The sequence below is a fragment of the Canis aureus genome, chromosome 4, assembly GCF_053574225.1.
Source record: "Canis aureus isolate CA01 chromosome 4, VMU_Caureus_v.1.0, whole genome shotgun sequence".
NCBI classification, from domain to species: Eukaryota; Metazoa; Chordata; class Mammalia; order Carnivora; family Canidae; genus Canis; species Canis aureus.
This window is the reverse complement of record NC_135614.1, coordinates 33322490-33338657: the sequence shown is the minus strand read 5'-3', so window position 1 is coordinate 33338657 and position 16168 is coordinate 33322490. Positions and strand designations below refer to the sequence as shown.

At 40.1% G+C, this 16168-nt stretch overlaps 1 protein-coding gene across 8 annotated transcripts in view; it reads right to left on the bottom strand.

The window, feature by feature from the left end:
* NRG3 (neuregulin 3) overlaps positions 1–16168 on the bottom strand; it is a 1055421-nt gene that overhangs the window by 31458 nt on the left and 1007795 nt on the right. For all 8 annotated transcript variants that reach the window (XM_077895218.1, XM_077895215.1, XM_077895217.1 and 5 more), the window contains one exon: positions 13288–13414. In XM_077895218.1, the coding sequence (XP_077751344.1) occupies positions 13288–13414 (127 nt within the window). The remainder of the gene's footprint in view (positions 1–13287; positions 13415–16168) is intronic.

Sequence of the window (16168 nt, the reverse complement as noted above, 5' to 3'; positions counted from 1 at the left end):
TTAGCATTATACTCTCTAGCTCCATCCATGTTGTTGTAGATGGCAAGATTTCATTCTGTTTTGTGACTGAATGATATTCCAGTGTGTATGTGTGTGTGTATATATACATTTTTGTATGTATAAAGTGTATTTATTGATATATATATATATATTGTGTGTATATATATATATATATATATATTCTTTCATCTATCAATGGACATGGGCTGCCTCCATAATTTGGTTATTTTAAATACTGCTGAAATAAACATATGAGGTGCGTATAGCTTTTGCTTTGAATGAGACTTCATTTTGAAAGCCAAAGGCTTTGTTTAAAATCTTAGATGAAAGTTTCGAATAGAATCAACCTCTTATTTGGTCTACTTATTCATAGTGTCTTTTGTAGATATTGTATTCTAAATCTTTTCTTTCAAATGCTTGTATTGTTGTTATACAGTTGCTTTTAATTGTACTATTTTGGTCAATATACACAAATTTATTTTCAAAATTTATTATTTAGTATTTCTCCTCTATCTCACAGACTTTATGAGAATTATTTTCATTTCAGTGGCTGCATTTAATATGAGATTCGGGTTTAAATTGCCATATTCCTATGCAGGGTTGGTTGAGACATGTGGGAACACTAAAAATATATGAATAATTTGGTAATCCTTCAAACTAATATTCCACGTTGGTTCAAATGAATTTAGAGATATTTTCCAGTTTCCAGTTCTGACAAAGAGCTTAAAATTGTCATTCCTGTCCTTACAATAAGAAAAAAGCTGAACAAATAGAAAATTAATGGCTGTTCTTATATCTAATAATGGAGGTTGCAGGGCAAACCACCACTCTGAAACCTGAAGAGATAAGAACCAGAGTCAAGATCAGCTTACCTATAGCAGAACCATAAATGGGTAAGAACACTTCAGTAGTAATTTTGTAAACATTTAAAAAATATTTTATTTATGTATTTATTCATTTGAGAAAGAGAGAGAGAACATAAGGGAGAGGGGCAGAGGGAGAAGCAGACTTCTGCTGAGCAAAGAGCCTGAATCAGCACTGGATCCCATGACCCTGGGATCATGACCTGAGCTGAAGGCAGATGCTTAATGGACTGAGCCACCCAGGAGCTCCCAAGAGTAATTTTAATAAGTGGCTATAATCTGTATGTGTAATCTGATCTTGACTATGATTCTTGTATTGTATTGTCTCTCCAGGTTTCAGAGTGGTAGTTTGCCCTGCAACCTCCATTATTGGATGGATATAAGAACAGCCATTGATTTCTAGTTTATTCAGCTTATTTTCTTATTGTAAGGACAGGAATGACAATTTCAAGCTCTTTATTTGTCAGAACTGTAAACTGGAATTTAATTGTAAGAATAAAATAAGAACTGCAGTTTTTTGTGCCCCCTTCCCTCCACTTTCATGGGTTTTTACCTTCAGGAACCATGCAAGATGCTCACAACGAAGAACAAAAGAATAATCTCATGTTTCTGACATAAGTGGGAAATTAACCATTTTGAAATGCTTACTTCTCAGTGAAAAAAGATCTTATTGGAGCATTATCTTACATGAGGAAAGAGCTTTTTCCTGACTCTACCCTCTTGTAGCCTTCTTGTCTCAAGTAAGGGGGGAAAAACAACAAGACAAACAAACAAACAAAAGACACTAGTGGATTTTAAAGCTCCTGGCATCTACAGCTATAGCAAACATTAAATGAAACCCAACTGCTAGCCAGATTAACATAAAACCTACATTAAACATCTGTTATCTCAGGATTACCCAGTATATCATGTCTACCTTTAAAAAAATTATGAGGCATACTAGAATATATACATGCAAGCATAAGTAGAGAGATAGGAACTCTAAGAAATACTCAAAAGTAAATCTAGAAATAAAAATACTGTAACATACATGATGAATGCACTTGATAGGCTCATCATTAGATTAGACACAGCCAAGAAAAGAATCAAGGACCTCGAGTATTAGTGGATAAAAACTTCCTGACACGAAACACAAAACAAAAACAATATATTTTAAAAAGAAAAGGAAAAAAATGAATGATAATATTGAAAAACTGCTGAACAATTTCAAATGGTAAAATATATGCATAATTGGAGTTATTGAAGGAGAAGAAAGAAATGGAGCAGGGGAAATATTTGAAGCAACAGTGATGGAGAACTTTTCAAAATTATTGATAGACACCAAAACATAGATACAGGAAGCTCACAGACACCATAAAGGTTAAATACCAAAAAAACTACATGACAGCATATCATATTCAAACTGTACTTTTAAAAAAGGAAAAGAGAAGTAAAGAATAAAATAACACAAAAACAAATAGGATGCTGAAAACAAAGCCAAAAAAATAAAAACCTGCTTATAGAAGAAAAAGATGAACAAATATAGTGGAATTCTACCTAGAAATCATGCAAACAAGAAAAGATAGGAGTAAAATATTTAAAGTGTTAAAAGAAAAACAAACATCAAACTGAAAATATATCTCTGGTTAAATTATCCTTCAAAAATAAAGGAGGAATAAAAGACTTTCTTAGACTAAGCAACAAACAAACACACACACAAAATAGGATCATCACCAGCAGACCTATCCTGCAAGAAATTTTAAGAGAAGCTCTTAAAGGAGAAACAAAATGATTTAGGTTAGAAACTCAGATCTACATAAAGAAGAAAAAATACTAGGGAAGTAATAAGTAAAAGTAAATTAAAATAGTTCATTTTTCTTCTTATTAATAGATCAAGTAGAAAAAAGTTTATTCAAACTAATAATGTATTCTGGATATAGTATATACACAACTTAAATTATTGAAAGCAATTTTATAAAGAACAGGAGAAAGAAAGGGAATACTCAGATACAAAATACCTGGGCTAGCCATAAAGGGGTAAAGTGTTATTTGAAAGTGGACTTAGATTAATTGTAAATATATATTGTAAAGTCTTGGGTAACTAAAAAAGTATAAAAAGAAGTATAATGGGTATGTTAGAAAAGGAGGAAAAAAATGGAAGCATACTAAATAATTAAAACCAGAGAAGGAAGAAATAGAAAAGAACAAAAGAAACAAAGAACAGGTACAAAGAATCAAAAACAGTTATAAATATAGAAGATATTAATTGAACAATATCATTAGTCACTTTAAATATGAATGGTCTAAATACACCAATTAAAAAAAAACAGATTATCAGCAGGTATGAGAAAACAGAACCCAACTATATGCTGTCTACAAGAAACCCACTTTAAATATAAAGACAGCGATAGAATAAAAGTAATAAAGGAGGTAAAAATATATCATGCTAGCACTGATCAAAAGAAAGCTAGAGTAGGTGTAATAATTTCAGCCAAAGCAGATTTCAGAACAAGGATAAGTTTGAGGGACAAAGAATGGTTTAAAAAGTATCACTAACTTAATGATAAGGGGCTAACTCCCCAAGAAGATAAAACAATTCTTAACATTTATGTACCTAGCAACAGAGCATCAAAATACATAAGGCAAAAGCCAAAGGAATCTCAAGGAGAAATAGACAAATCCACTATTATACTTGGGAAGTTCAACACCCACCTATCAGTAACTGACAGATTCATCAGCCAGGAAATTATTGAGGATATAGTTGGTTTGTATAGCGCTTTCAATCACCAGCATCTAAGCGATAATCCTAAAATATTTCTTCTAAAATGGCAGACTATACATTTTTAAAAGATCTTATTTATTTATTTGAGAGAGAGAGAGCACGAGAGGAGGAGGGGGAGCAGCAGAGGGAGAAGCTGACTCCCCACCGAGGAGGGAGCCCTACGTGGGCTTGATCCCAGGACCCTGGGATCCTGTCTGAGCCGGAGGCAGATGCTTAAACTGAGCCACTAAGGCGCCATACACATTTTTATTTTAGCTCACATAGAACATTCATCAAGATAAATCACATTCTTGGCCATAAAATGCATCTTAAGAAAGTTTTTAAAGATTTTTTATTTTTAAGTAATCTCTACACTCAACATAGGGCTCAAACTCAGAACCCTGAGATCAAGAATCACGTGTTCTACTGACTGAGCCAGCCAAGCACCCTTTCTTAAGAAATTTTTTAAAGGTCTAAATCATTAATAGCATATTCTTAGACCATTTTGAAATCAAACTAGAAATCAATAAGAAAAAGATAGTTGGAAAATCCAAAGCTATCTGGAGAGTAAATAACATATTTGTAAATACCAGAAAGGTCAAAGAAAAAGTCACAAGAGACATTTAAAAATATTTTTAACTAAATGAAAATACAACTTATCAAAATTTGTGGAAGGTAATGAAAGCAGTGATTAAAGATGAATTTACAGCATTAAGTTCTTATAATTGAAAAGAAGTATCTAAAGTCAGTAATCTGAATTTCCACCTTAGAAAACGAGTAAAAGATGAGTAATTTAAACCCAAAACATACAGAAAAGAAATAATAAAAGAGAATAAATTACTAAGATTGAAAACAGGAAAAGAGGAATCCCTGGGTGGCTCTGTGGTTGAGCATCTGCCTTTGGCTCAGGTGGTGATCCCTGGGTCCTGGGATTGAGTCCCACATCGGGCTTCCTGCGAGGAGCCTGCTTCTCCCTCTGCTCATGTCTCTGCCTCTCTCTGTGTGTGTTTCTCATGAATAAATAAATAAAATCTTTTAAAAATAGTTAAAGAATAGAGAAAATCAACAAAAGCAAAGCTGATGCTTCGAGGTGATCAGGAACATCAATAAATCTCTGGTCAGGTTAACCCAGAAAAAAAAGAAGAGAAAAGATTATCAATAAGAGAAACGAAAGAGACCATCACTACTAATCCCATGGTCCGGAAAAGGTTAATAAAGGAAGACTGTGAATAACCGTATGACCTCAAATTTGATATACTAGTTGAAATAAACCAATTTCTTAAAAGATACATGTCACAGTTCATGCAAGTGGAAATAGGTAAACCTAATTACCCTATTATATATTAACAAAATAAGTATCATTTAGGAGATCTGGAGATCCCAGGAAGGAATACAAATTCTGCTAAGGAAAACTAACTCTATTACAAATATATGAAAGAACATTAAGTGTGAGGTGGGGATCAGGGGCACACTGTCCTAAAGAACTTTGGAAAGGAGTGGAATCTGTAAACTAAAGCACACATAAGCACTGCCTGGTTGATAGATATATTTTTGATCTGTCTGCTGAGAGTTCCTAGAAGCAAGGATGTACTCAACAAAAACTTTCAGAAAACCCACACTGGACTGATGAAGTGTGTCAGAATGACACAGGGACCAACTGAGAGAGCTACCAATGGCCAAGACTGACAGAAGTTGATCTAAAATTAAAAAAAAAGTATTTATCAAATTATAACTCAAAGTATAAAATATTCATGAATTCATACTCTTAGATAGATGATGGAATTAATAAATAAATGAAGAACAAGAGATAGAGTCTGTGCAGTAGCATTCCAAATAACTTAAGTAGTTATTCTGCTTTTATAAAAGGGGAGCATAAGTCCCCACCCCTTAAGTATGGGCTACACCGAGTCACTTCCTTCCAAAGAGGACTCCATAGAGAGGGAGGGAAGAGTCTAACATTGCAGTGGAGACTCCTAGCAATTACTACCTCAGATGACAACGTAATCATCAACAGCGTTAAATCATACAGACAGTGTGCACTTTTGATGAGTGGTGATTTGGCACTTTATCTCTGTTGTCTCTCCCCAAATCCCATTACTCCAACCTAATCGTGAGAAAAACATGAAACTAATTCCAGTAGAAGAGCATCCTACACAATACTTGACCACTACTCCTGAATACTGTCCAAGCCACTAAAACGAGGAAAATCGAACAAACGGCCACAGCCAAGAGGATAAATGACAACCAACTGTAATGTGGTTTCCTGGATGAAATCCTGGAACAGAAACAATGAAGTTAAAACTGAAGGTGCCCAAGGCATCTCTATGGGCTCATTGACTTTTACAAACGTACCATGTCAATGTACGAGGCTAACGGGAAAAACTGAGTAGAGTGGATATGGAAACTCACCGTACTATGTTTGCAACTTTTCTGTAAATCCCAGACTGACTTTAAAAAAAATAAAGTCTAGTTTTTAAAAAAAACAAATAAAAAATAAGAGAGTTTAAAGAAAAACTAAAGATTCATACCCAAGACAAGAGGCAGGATAATCAGAAGAAAGAGAAGAAGGGAAAGGAGGAGAAGCAGAAACAGAAGAAGCAGAGGAATTTCGAGACTCAAGGCAGACTTCAGCCTCTTTATTTGCAGCTACAGGTTCTCAAGGTGCAGAATCCACTCATTTGAACAGTCTGCAATAAACCTCCTTAAAGGTAGCTTCACTGACCATGATTATGGCCTCTGGACATTTTTATGTTCTATGTTGAAAGCATTTCTTATGGTTCCTTCCATAATTTACACACTTCCATCCCTGGGAGGAGTTACAGTCTCCATAATTTTATCCATGAGATGATCTCTCTAGTAAAGCTGCCTGTCTGGCCCTTTCCATTAACATTTCTGTACCCTGTACGAAGTAGGGTAGTGACGCCATGTTCTTTCCTTGTACTCATACAGATCTTGACTTTAAAAATATATATATTTTATTTATTTACTCATGAGAGACACAGAAGAGAGAGAGAGAGAGGCAGAGGCACAGGCAGAGGAAGAAGCAGGCTCCATGCAGGGAGCCCGACGTGGGACTCAATCCCAGGACCCTGGGGTCATGTGCTGAGCCAAAGGCAGATGCTCAACCACTGAGCCACCCAGGTGCCCCCCAGATTTTGACTTTGTATGCGTGTACATGTTTTGTTAAAACCTCATTCGGTATAATGTACAACATGTCACCTGAATACCTAATAAGAAGATGCCATGGTCTGTACACTGGTCCTTTCAACATGAGTTGACTTGATTTCCTTTTAAAACCCCACAGAGGCCCTGGTCAGTACTGTCACCTCTTGGGGAAGCACTCATCCTGACTGGCTTCCCCAAAAGGCCACCTTGTGGGTGCTCCTGGGTGCTGAGGACCTCTACTGTTGTTCGCACCGTCACCTGCCTTGCCCCCAACACATTGTTGATGGTGCCCTGAAATCCAGAGACCTGTCAGATGAAGTAGGCTCATGCTGGAAGTCGAGCAGTGACGTTGTTTGCAGGTCTGTCCGATACATGCAGTGGGAGTCAGAAGGTCACAAGAACGTGTGTCTGGGTTGGAGAGCAATGAGAGACTGATGACCAGTGGGTCTGGAACCCCAGGCAATAAAGGCAGGACAGGGTATATTTTTAAAAGGTTCTGAATGTCTGTCTCTCTGCATTGCTCCCAGCTCCTCTAAGTCTGTGTCAAAATGTTCTTTGCTGGAAGTCTGACTTAGGAGCCCAGAGCATGGTGGAAATGAGTCATTATGGCATATTTTTTAAAGCATGATTTCTTTTTTTTTAAAGATTTTATTTATTTATTCATGAGAGACAGAGAATGAGGTAGAGACATAGGCAGAGGGAGAAGCAGGCTACATGCAGGGAGCCCAATTTGGGACTTGATCCCAGGACTCCAGGGTCACACCTGAGCCGAAGGCAGACGCTCAACTGCTGAGCCACCCAGGTGTCCCTAAAGCATGATTTCTGATGCAAGTAATTAAAAATAATTTGACCACTGTTGCTGTTGGGAATTTCTGCACCACATCCCACGTAGGAAGAACTATACCAATTAGAGTCAAACTTCAACACATTTCTGTGGAAGCAAGATACTCTTTCTATGCAGTGGATAGAGCAAGAACTCCTCACTCCCACCTTTATCACCCACCATCCCCCCACAACCACGTGCACCTTTCAGCCAGGGAACTGGACACATGCCATCATTACCTCTTTTAAGAAAGCTCTTTTCTAGTCTTTCTATTTATCTATCTATCTATCTATCTATCTATCTATCTATCTATCTTTATTTATTTATTTGCCAGAGAAAGAGAGAGGGAGAGCACAAGAAAAGGGAACAACAGAGGGAGAAGATGAAGCAGACTCTGCACCCCCCCCACCAGGGAGCCCAATGCAAGGCTCTATCCCAGGACCCTGGGATCACAACCTAAGCCACCCAGGCACCCCCCATTCTTTGCTCTTCCTATACTGTCAGGCCAGTTCCAGACCTGTCTTCTATAAGGTCCAAGAGACTGTTCACTCAAGTGGAGGCCTTGGTAGATGTGTTTGTGGGATTATTTGTTTAATATCTATGGCCTACAGGAATCATATATATGCTCCTTGAAATTAATGATGTTGTCATTTCGGGTCATCATCATATCCCTGGTCCTTAATGCAGTGCCTGGTCCTGACTAAATATTTAGTATATATTTGAATAGAAGAATCTATAGTGGGGATCTTTAGTGAATCAGTAAGTCAGAATTTGATATGTAAAACAAGAGATCGGGTTTTAAACCAGAATTATTCAAAGTTAACACTGATTCATGCTATCAAGAAATTACCTCTCCTGACCAGCTCCCTTACGGCTATCCCACAAACCCCACCTCACTCCCAAGACTTTGTGTGTATGTCATCTACTGTGGGTGAGATCCAATGTCCCCCAGACAACTGTCCCTCTCCATTCTCTGATAGCACCGTGACTTAACAGACCTACGTTACAGAACAAGTGCTGTATGTGCTTACATACTTGTTCCTATCACTGGCCCGTGAGCCCCCTGAGGTCAGGATCTGTCTCTTCTTTGTATTCTGTAAGCTCTTTCTACAGAGCCCGGCACAGAGACATGTTCAATAAGTACAGAATAAATGGATGCTTCTTTCTACCCATTATCCAGGCGGTGTTAGGTCTTCAAGTCTTACTACTCCCCTTATGCAGGCAAATACTATCTTCCAATTCTTCCTCATTGACTACTACTTTCATAAACCTATCCTTCCTGAGACATTCTTGAAAAAAAGGGTAGGAAAGGGTAATTTTATTCCCTTACTTTTCACTCATGGATATTTCCTTTTGATCTTAAGAGAGAATAGATCATGTCTCCTTCAATGACTTCTCTCTCTGATCCCTGAATCAGGCTGAGAAGTGTCAGTCTGCAGGTTATAAGGCAAACTCCAGCTTTCTCTGTCACCCAGGACACAGTAAATGAGGTCAGTTCATCACTCTGAGCCACAAATGCTTCTTTTGTACATGACGGTAAAGCGCTAGATGCTTCTATGGCACGGCCAGCTCTGCAGCCTCTGAGTCAAGTGTTTTCAGATCCTCATGTTGCTTCACTGGACGAGGTGTTTCACATCTTGTTAAACGACTGTCAAGTGAAACCCTACCCCATGAATGTTTAATGAACGTAAGGGAATGCCAGACGCAGACAATTCATTTGTTAAATGCTGTAATTTGCCAAGAATTTCAAGTAGTTAACCTGGACTCCAAGATAAAATAGAGACCTGATGTGGTGTGCAAGTGGAAAATTTCCCTCCCAAGGTCTAGAGTCTACATGGATAACCCATCACCTTCTGTGTTGTAGAAATAACGATAGAACGCCCATGCTGGACACTCAGAGTTTCCTAGTGGACATGCTATGCAACTTGAGCTTGAGCTCTGGATTTCCTCACTACTCTTGACCTTTGAGGACAATTTTTTGTTGGGGGTGGCTATCCTGTACCTTGTGGAATATGTATCAGCACTTCTGAGCCTTCTGTTCAGAGATGCCCCTCAAGTCCTGTAAACACCCAAAGTCTCTCACCAGACTTTGCCTAAAGTTCTCTGGGGCAACACTGCCCCCCATTGACCCACTGAGTTACAAGGACATGAGTTTGGCTTTCTGCTACTCAACTGTTCTGACAGAAACTTTCTCAAGCTTTGAGTCCCAGTTCCCTGTTCTGCACATCGTGAGTGTAAACTGAGTAGTTGTTGTTGGGATGAAGTCAGGCACTGTCTTCATATCATTTAGCATGATCCTCTGTGTGTACTCAGTACATGTTATTTGCTATTACAACGTTCTCTATTTCATTTATCACTGTTTGCTTGCTAACATTGACGTTGGTAGGTCCTCATAGATCTGGCCAGAAGAAAAAGAGATACAGACCTACAAAGAAAAACCACTTTACCAAACTTTCTTCCATACATTTGCTTTCTTCACGATTCATGCAGAAATTGTGAGGCACACATCAGATTACTGGTTGCCCTCAGGCCAGTGCGACCTGGCCTCCAGCTGCATGGATGTCCTGTATATGTCTCCTTGCATATCTTAAACATAATGTTGAGGGAAAGCAGACATTATTAAAAGATTCTCTTCCTCTTCAATGTATTATTGACACACCTTCTCCATTACTGTCTTCTCCCATATTATACGACAGGAAACACTACAGTCAAATTCTGATTTGAGTCTTGTAACAAAAGTATGAGCAAGAGTATCAGCAGGACCAAACTGAACATTTGACTAGAAATATATGGACTGAGACTCTACAACAGATTCAAATAGTTAAATGTAAAATTTCTAAAAATGCCATATTCTATTAAATTAGCAAAATAAATGTTGACAAAAGTATAACAAAGCTGGTAGTGACCCATGTTGCTTTCTAGCAGTGAAATGGGTTTGTGCCTGTGGGAAAGCAATGTATTTATTCCAGTCTCATCTGGTTAAAGGGACGCGCTAGGCTGTCCCTTGGGCCCAAGCTGGCCAAGGTAGGATGCTATGGCTAGCATGCATGCGTCCCCTGAATGCACCTCATTCTTTTTTCAGGGTCCTTCTATGCCTTTCTTCACCATCTATTCTTGGCCTGAACTTCCAGCCCAGCCTAAAATGATGGTCCCTTGAAATGTATTGTCTTAGTTGACCACACCCCAACTTAGAAAAAAAAAAAAAAAGTCTTATATCTACTCTCTCTATCCCAAACAGGAGAAATATGAAAATACACTTTTCCATACTTCATCTAGGGCCCTGTGGAATGATCCCAGTTGAGCCCACCTCTGCTTCCCTGGCCAACATACAAAATGTGGGTATGGCTTGGCTGGAAAGGGGAAAAGAGGGAAAGAAAAAGAAAAGAAAATCCAATGTGCCTCCAAATCTTCCAAGTGTCAGAACCCCTACACTTTGTAATTTCTTGTTATTGGAATCCTAATGATTCCAACCAATTGAAGGGTGGGAAGCACAGGAGTGAGGAATTTATTTTCATATCCCTTTCAGAGTAAGCAAGAGGAGAGAACAGAGATGCCTATGAGGAGGGAGGGGTGAGGATGGCAAAGTGGCCACTTTGGGGACAATTGTGCTATCTCCCAAAGGACTGTGTGGAGAGCAAAAATCAGACAGAAAATGCTATTGATCATTCGTTTGGTGAAAACAAAGGATACAAAATTGTATGTGTGTTTTGCCTGCAACCTTGTAAAATACATAGGGACTGACTAAGACTCTTCCAACCAACACTAGACAGGCTCCCCTGAGCCTTCTTTTCTCCGGGGCCTTAACTTTGGCCTATAACAACCGTAGATCTGCTGCACGAATGACTTGGTTCACTCATCCCCACACTACAAGACTTGAGTTTACTCTAATATAGTCTCTCCCGCTTTTTCTTAATAGCCTCTAATAGCTCAAGTCTAGAATGACCCTAACCTTCCTTAAAATGCCTTCCTGAAAAACAAAAACAAAAATGAAAAACCTCAAAGCCTCCAAAAGAATTGAGTTTGTTCAATCCCCAAGGAAAGGCCCCTGGCCTCCCCTTCTTGGAGCATTTACTTAAAAGGGGCTTGTAACCATAAACTGCCCCTGGTCATTTTGAGATATCTATGTCTCTCCTCCAACTCAGGGGTTTCTTTCTCAGGGACCTGAAAGCCAAATCCTTGACATGGAATTAGGAAGGATTGGATCTCTGTCTTCCCATGTCTGTGGAGGTGCGGAGCCCTCCGCTCCATTGGTCGCCTGCTAACACACAGCTGGCGTGTGCCCGACCAGCTCTGTGGTTTTTCACTTCTCTGACTCTTCCAAGACTCTGCTGCTTCCTGGCCCTAGTCCTTCCTTCTCCCTTTAACGCAGCCATCACTTCTGTACAAACTGAAGTCCAGTTCAGGTCGTGCTGGACTTTCTCCTCTAATGCAATAATGCATTACTGGTTAAAATCTGTCCTTACTACCTTAACGAGCGGCTGGCTTTGATTATGCTCGGCAGGTCCAGCTGCAAAGGCATCGAGACCCCTCATCACTGCACTGCTGTTCAGGTGGTGAGATAACACTCAGAAATCATTAGCAAAAGCATTCCTTCTGTTACAGAAAAGAACAGTCCCCACATAACTATGATTACACGACGAACAAAACTTAGCTGGGAAGCAATTCTGATTTATGAATTCCACACTAAACATCTAAGTACATCTGTTATGCATAGCAAATGGCAACTTTCTGGGTAATGATGTTTTAGAATCACAAATGATGTATAAATTCCCAGTGATTTGGGGGGCCATGAATATGTCCTGGGTGATTGTCTATTATACTCAAATACTACGCTTATTCCATGGCCTTTGTTCCTTCCTTTTGTGTCTCTGAATCCGGAAGTGCAATCTTGTATGAGGGCAAAGGATTGCTACCCTGAGAGGAATATTTCAGTATGTCTTGGATGATATTTGCTTGTCTTTAATTAAGTGTTTTGTGATACATCTCAGAAATGATTAAAACAACTTTTAGAAAGAACGTGAGATTCAAAGAGCTTGCATTTCAAGTTCTGGTACCTATTCAAGGTCCAGTCTCAGGAAACACTGACGCTGGCAATACAACTCTCCCTTCCCACCTGTCTTACCTTTGACATCTCTCACACCACTTACCTTGGAGTTGCTTGAACATCATATACATTCTCAGGATTCCATGGCTTCATCATTTTTCTGTTTTTCCTACTCTTTTTATCCTTTGCTCCTTGACTACCTGATGAGGCATTCACTCATCCCCCTCCCTTTGGTCCCTTCTTCAACCAATGGCAATGTCATCCATCTCAGGCCACATACCCCCTGTCTTCTGGTGTCTGTATCTCTTACCACAGATAAGTTCCCATAAGGTAGGGAGCATTATACCCCTGGTGCCCAGCACAATTTTCCACACAGAGTAAGAATGTAATAAATCATTGCGGAACAAAACAACTGAAGCACTTTTGGCTTCCAGAGATCGATTTATATTGCAGATGGTAATCTAAAGCTGAGGTTTAATTTTTCAGTTTCATCCTGTATATGTGCATGTGCACACACACACACAATCGCACGATGATTTAAGGAAAAATCTAAAGTAATGAAAAAAATATATACAAGTCTGATTCCCAGCTCCCCATCCCCTCTGAGCCCTGAGGTGGGCTGTGGGAAGAGATGTGTAGACAAGTAACTTACACTTTGCAGCTGGACATGGTTCTTCACCAAGCTCTCTGACTTTGCCATTGTGCTGGATGCCTTGAGGCTGTAGTTTTTACCACTTTGTGGTTCTTTCAGCTGCTCTTGGATTTGTTTAGCTTGTTTCCTGCAGAGATAAACAAACAAATGCATAAATAGTTACATCAGTTTATTCGACTCATATTTTGGGGGTTCACTCATTCCCAACATCTGTATTTGTCATGTGTTGAAAGCTGGAAAACTCAGTTAACAAAGAAAATCCTTCCTCCATGTTCAATCCACCAGCCCCATTAGATAACTTCTGATCTGGAAAGAAGCTGATTTTATCCATCAACATTCAGGTATTCACACCCAATGGTGCACCAAAGGCAGACAGCGGCATGATGCGCTGTCCTGGCCCCCAGGGATGCAAGAGGTTCCTGACCCTGAGTGCTCAGCTGTAAAGAATTAGAAATGCTCTGAAGTAATCAGTGGGAAAAACATATATACATCTATAATGTGTATACTTCCTCTTCCTCAATTTAGAAATAGCTCATTTATTGTTACCATTAGCCCTGAATGAAAAGACTTTTATTTCTACTTTGTAAATAATAATAAAAAATAGTTAACTCCTGCAAGAATTCCTACTATGTGTCGAGTGTCATTTTAAGTGTTTTCCATGTATCAACTCACTTATTCTTCATAATTCTCAATGATGAGAATTTACTCATTTTTTTAAATTTACTCATTTAATATACTCATTTAATATAGGACAAAACTGAGGCACAGAGAGGTTAAATAATTTCCCCAGAGTCACATCGCTAGTCAGTGGTGGGGCTGAATTTGAACCCAGCCCATCAGGCTGCATACCCTGCACCATTTGGGACTATCGAACCACTTGCCCATATGCCCACAGCTTTTCAGTGGGAAGGCTGAGACTGTTCTTGCATTTTGGACTCTGAGTAAAGTGCTCTTGACTGTATATGTGGAGTGACTTTGTTTAAGTCACACGGGCTATACTCGAAGGAGGCAACGCATCACTGCCTTATTGACTGCTCTCTTCCAAGGGCTTTACAGTAATTATCTACCAGCTGAAGATTCAGTGCCCGTACACACACACACACACACACACACACACACACACACTGCAGAACCATCCCACCCACCCCAAACATTTACCTCTTCCCACAAGATCCCTGTCAAGGACAAGGACACAGCCTTTGGTGGAGCGTGTGCACTGGCTTCCGCAGGGAGCTCTTCCTGAGAATGGGCTTGGGTATCAGAGGGGCTGGGATTTGAATCCCAGTCTGCCACCCACCACGTCTGCTTTGAGTCCCTAAATCAAAAAGATTGTTTTTGCTAAAGCTTCCTGAGCCTCGGTTTCCTCATCTGTGCCCAGGGTTGCTTGAACATCATATACATTCTCATTGGAGAAGCTAACTTCCATGGATGCCGTGGGAACTGAACGTGAGGACACCTGTAAAGGGTTGGTCTGCTCCCCCTCTTGACATCTAGTGAGCACCAACTGCTAATGGGGCAGATCCTACAGAGGAATTAGAACATGGGCTCAGAGATAAAGGATTGTGTTAACTGCATCTCCCACAAGCACGTGAGTGTCTGCTGCCGGATTTGGGAGCTCTGAGCATCATTAACTCTTTTGAATTTGCAGCAGCAATGATGTAGCTCTGTGTGTTTAAAAATTTCCTATATCTTCTCAATTGTTTGGGGAGCTCTTATCCCCAGTACTTTTGGTTGCTTTAATCCAGTTGTAATAACCTATCTGTTTCCTAACAGCTAATCTGTAGCCTTTTGTTAAAAATAAATCTATCCTGTCAGCATTTTATGAAGCACATTATAGCCACAAAATCCCCCTGATGAAGGAAATAGGCTATCAGGAGGTTCCACCCGAGGAAATCATCGTGAGGTGGTAAAAGGGGGCTTGGCACAGAGGAAGGACCCCGTTACTCTCCTAAGGATTAGATAGTAGGAACAGTAACTATCTTTTCAGTAATTCTATAATTCAGTGTCTGGGAAACGCCAACTGCTAAAGGAACTTTCCTCGTAAAAATGTGTGACTGCAATTTCCTAAATCCTTGTATAACTTGCTTTCCTTTCCTGGCTTTGCACTTAAGTCCCGACTCACTGATAATCCAGAGATAAATGGGCTCTCTTTTCGGAACCGGCCTCCTCCTCCATCATCCCGACCCCATCCCAAACACACCTATTTTTGCTCTTTCCTCCTTCACCCAGCAGATGGGAACCAGGACATGAGAAGCTTCGGGTTGCAATTCCATTATGTCCCTCAAAGAGCCGCTGCTCTGGGAAAGAGCAGACACAGGTGCTGCACACTGGCACCCTACGAGCCTAACAATGTCAGGGGTGATATTTTATAGTTCACTGAGTGTTAAGTTTCTCTGGCCCAGTTCATCAGAACGGACTGACATGTCAGTGGGAGAGCATCAGGCATCACAGGTGCACTGGTGGGCGTGATGGGTAATGTGGCAGGCGGGCTCCGGGGGAAGCAGGCACTCAGGGGAGACACATGCGAGGTTTTTATCAGGGGAGGCAACCCCCATGAAGGCACTGGAAGGGGAGCAGGACTGGGCCAATGGAGAAACTGGAACATAATGCAGTCTCAGCGGAGAACTCTGCAAATCCCATGGGGGCGCTCTGAAGCTGGACGGCCTTGCCCCCTAGGTTCGGGCAGAGGCCTGGGCTTCAGAACCTCACACTGACCTGTCATGGGAGGTGGGCTATCTCAGGTCAGAGCAAGGCAACTTTTATCATGTTTGTTTTAGCCACTGGAGGACTAAGATCTTCACTGCTCAAGAGAACTGAAGCTGCAAATCACAGCATCCGCTGCCCGTCTTTGAAGGGCTTTGCTTGGGCTGAAGTCAGTCAG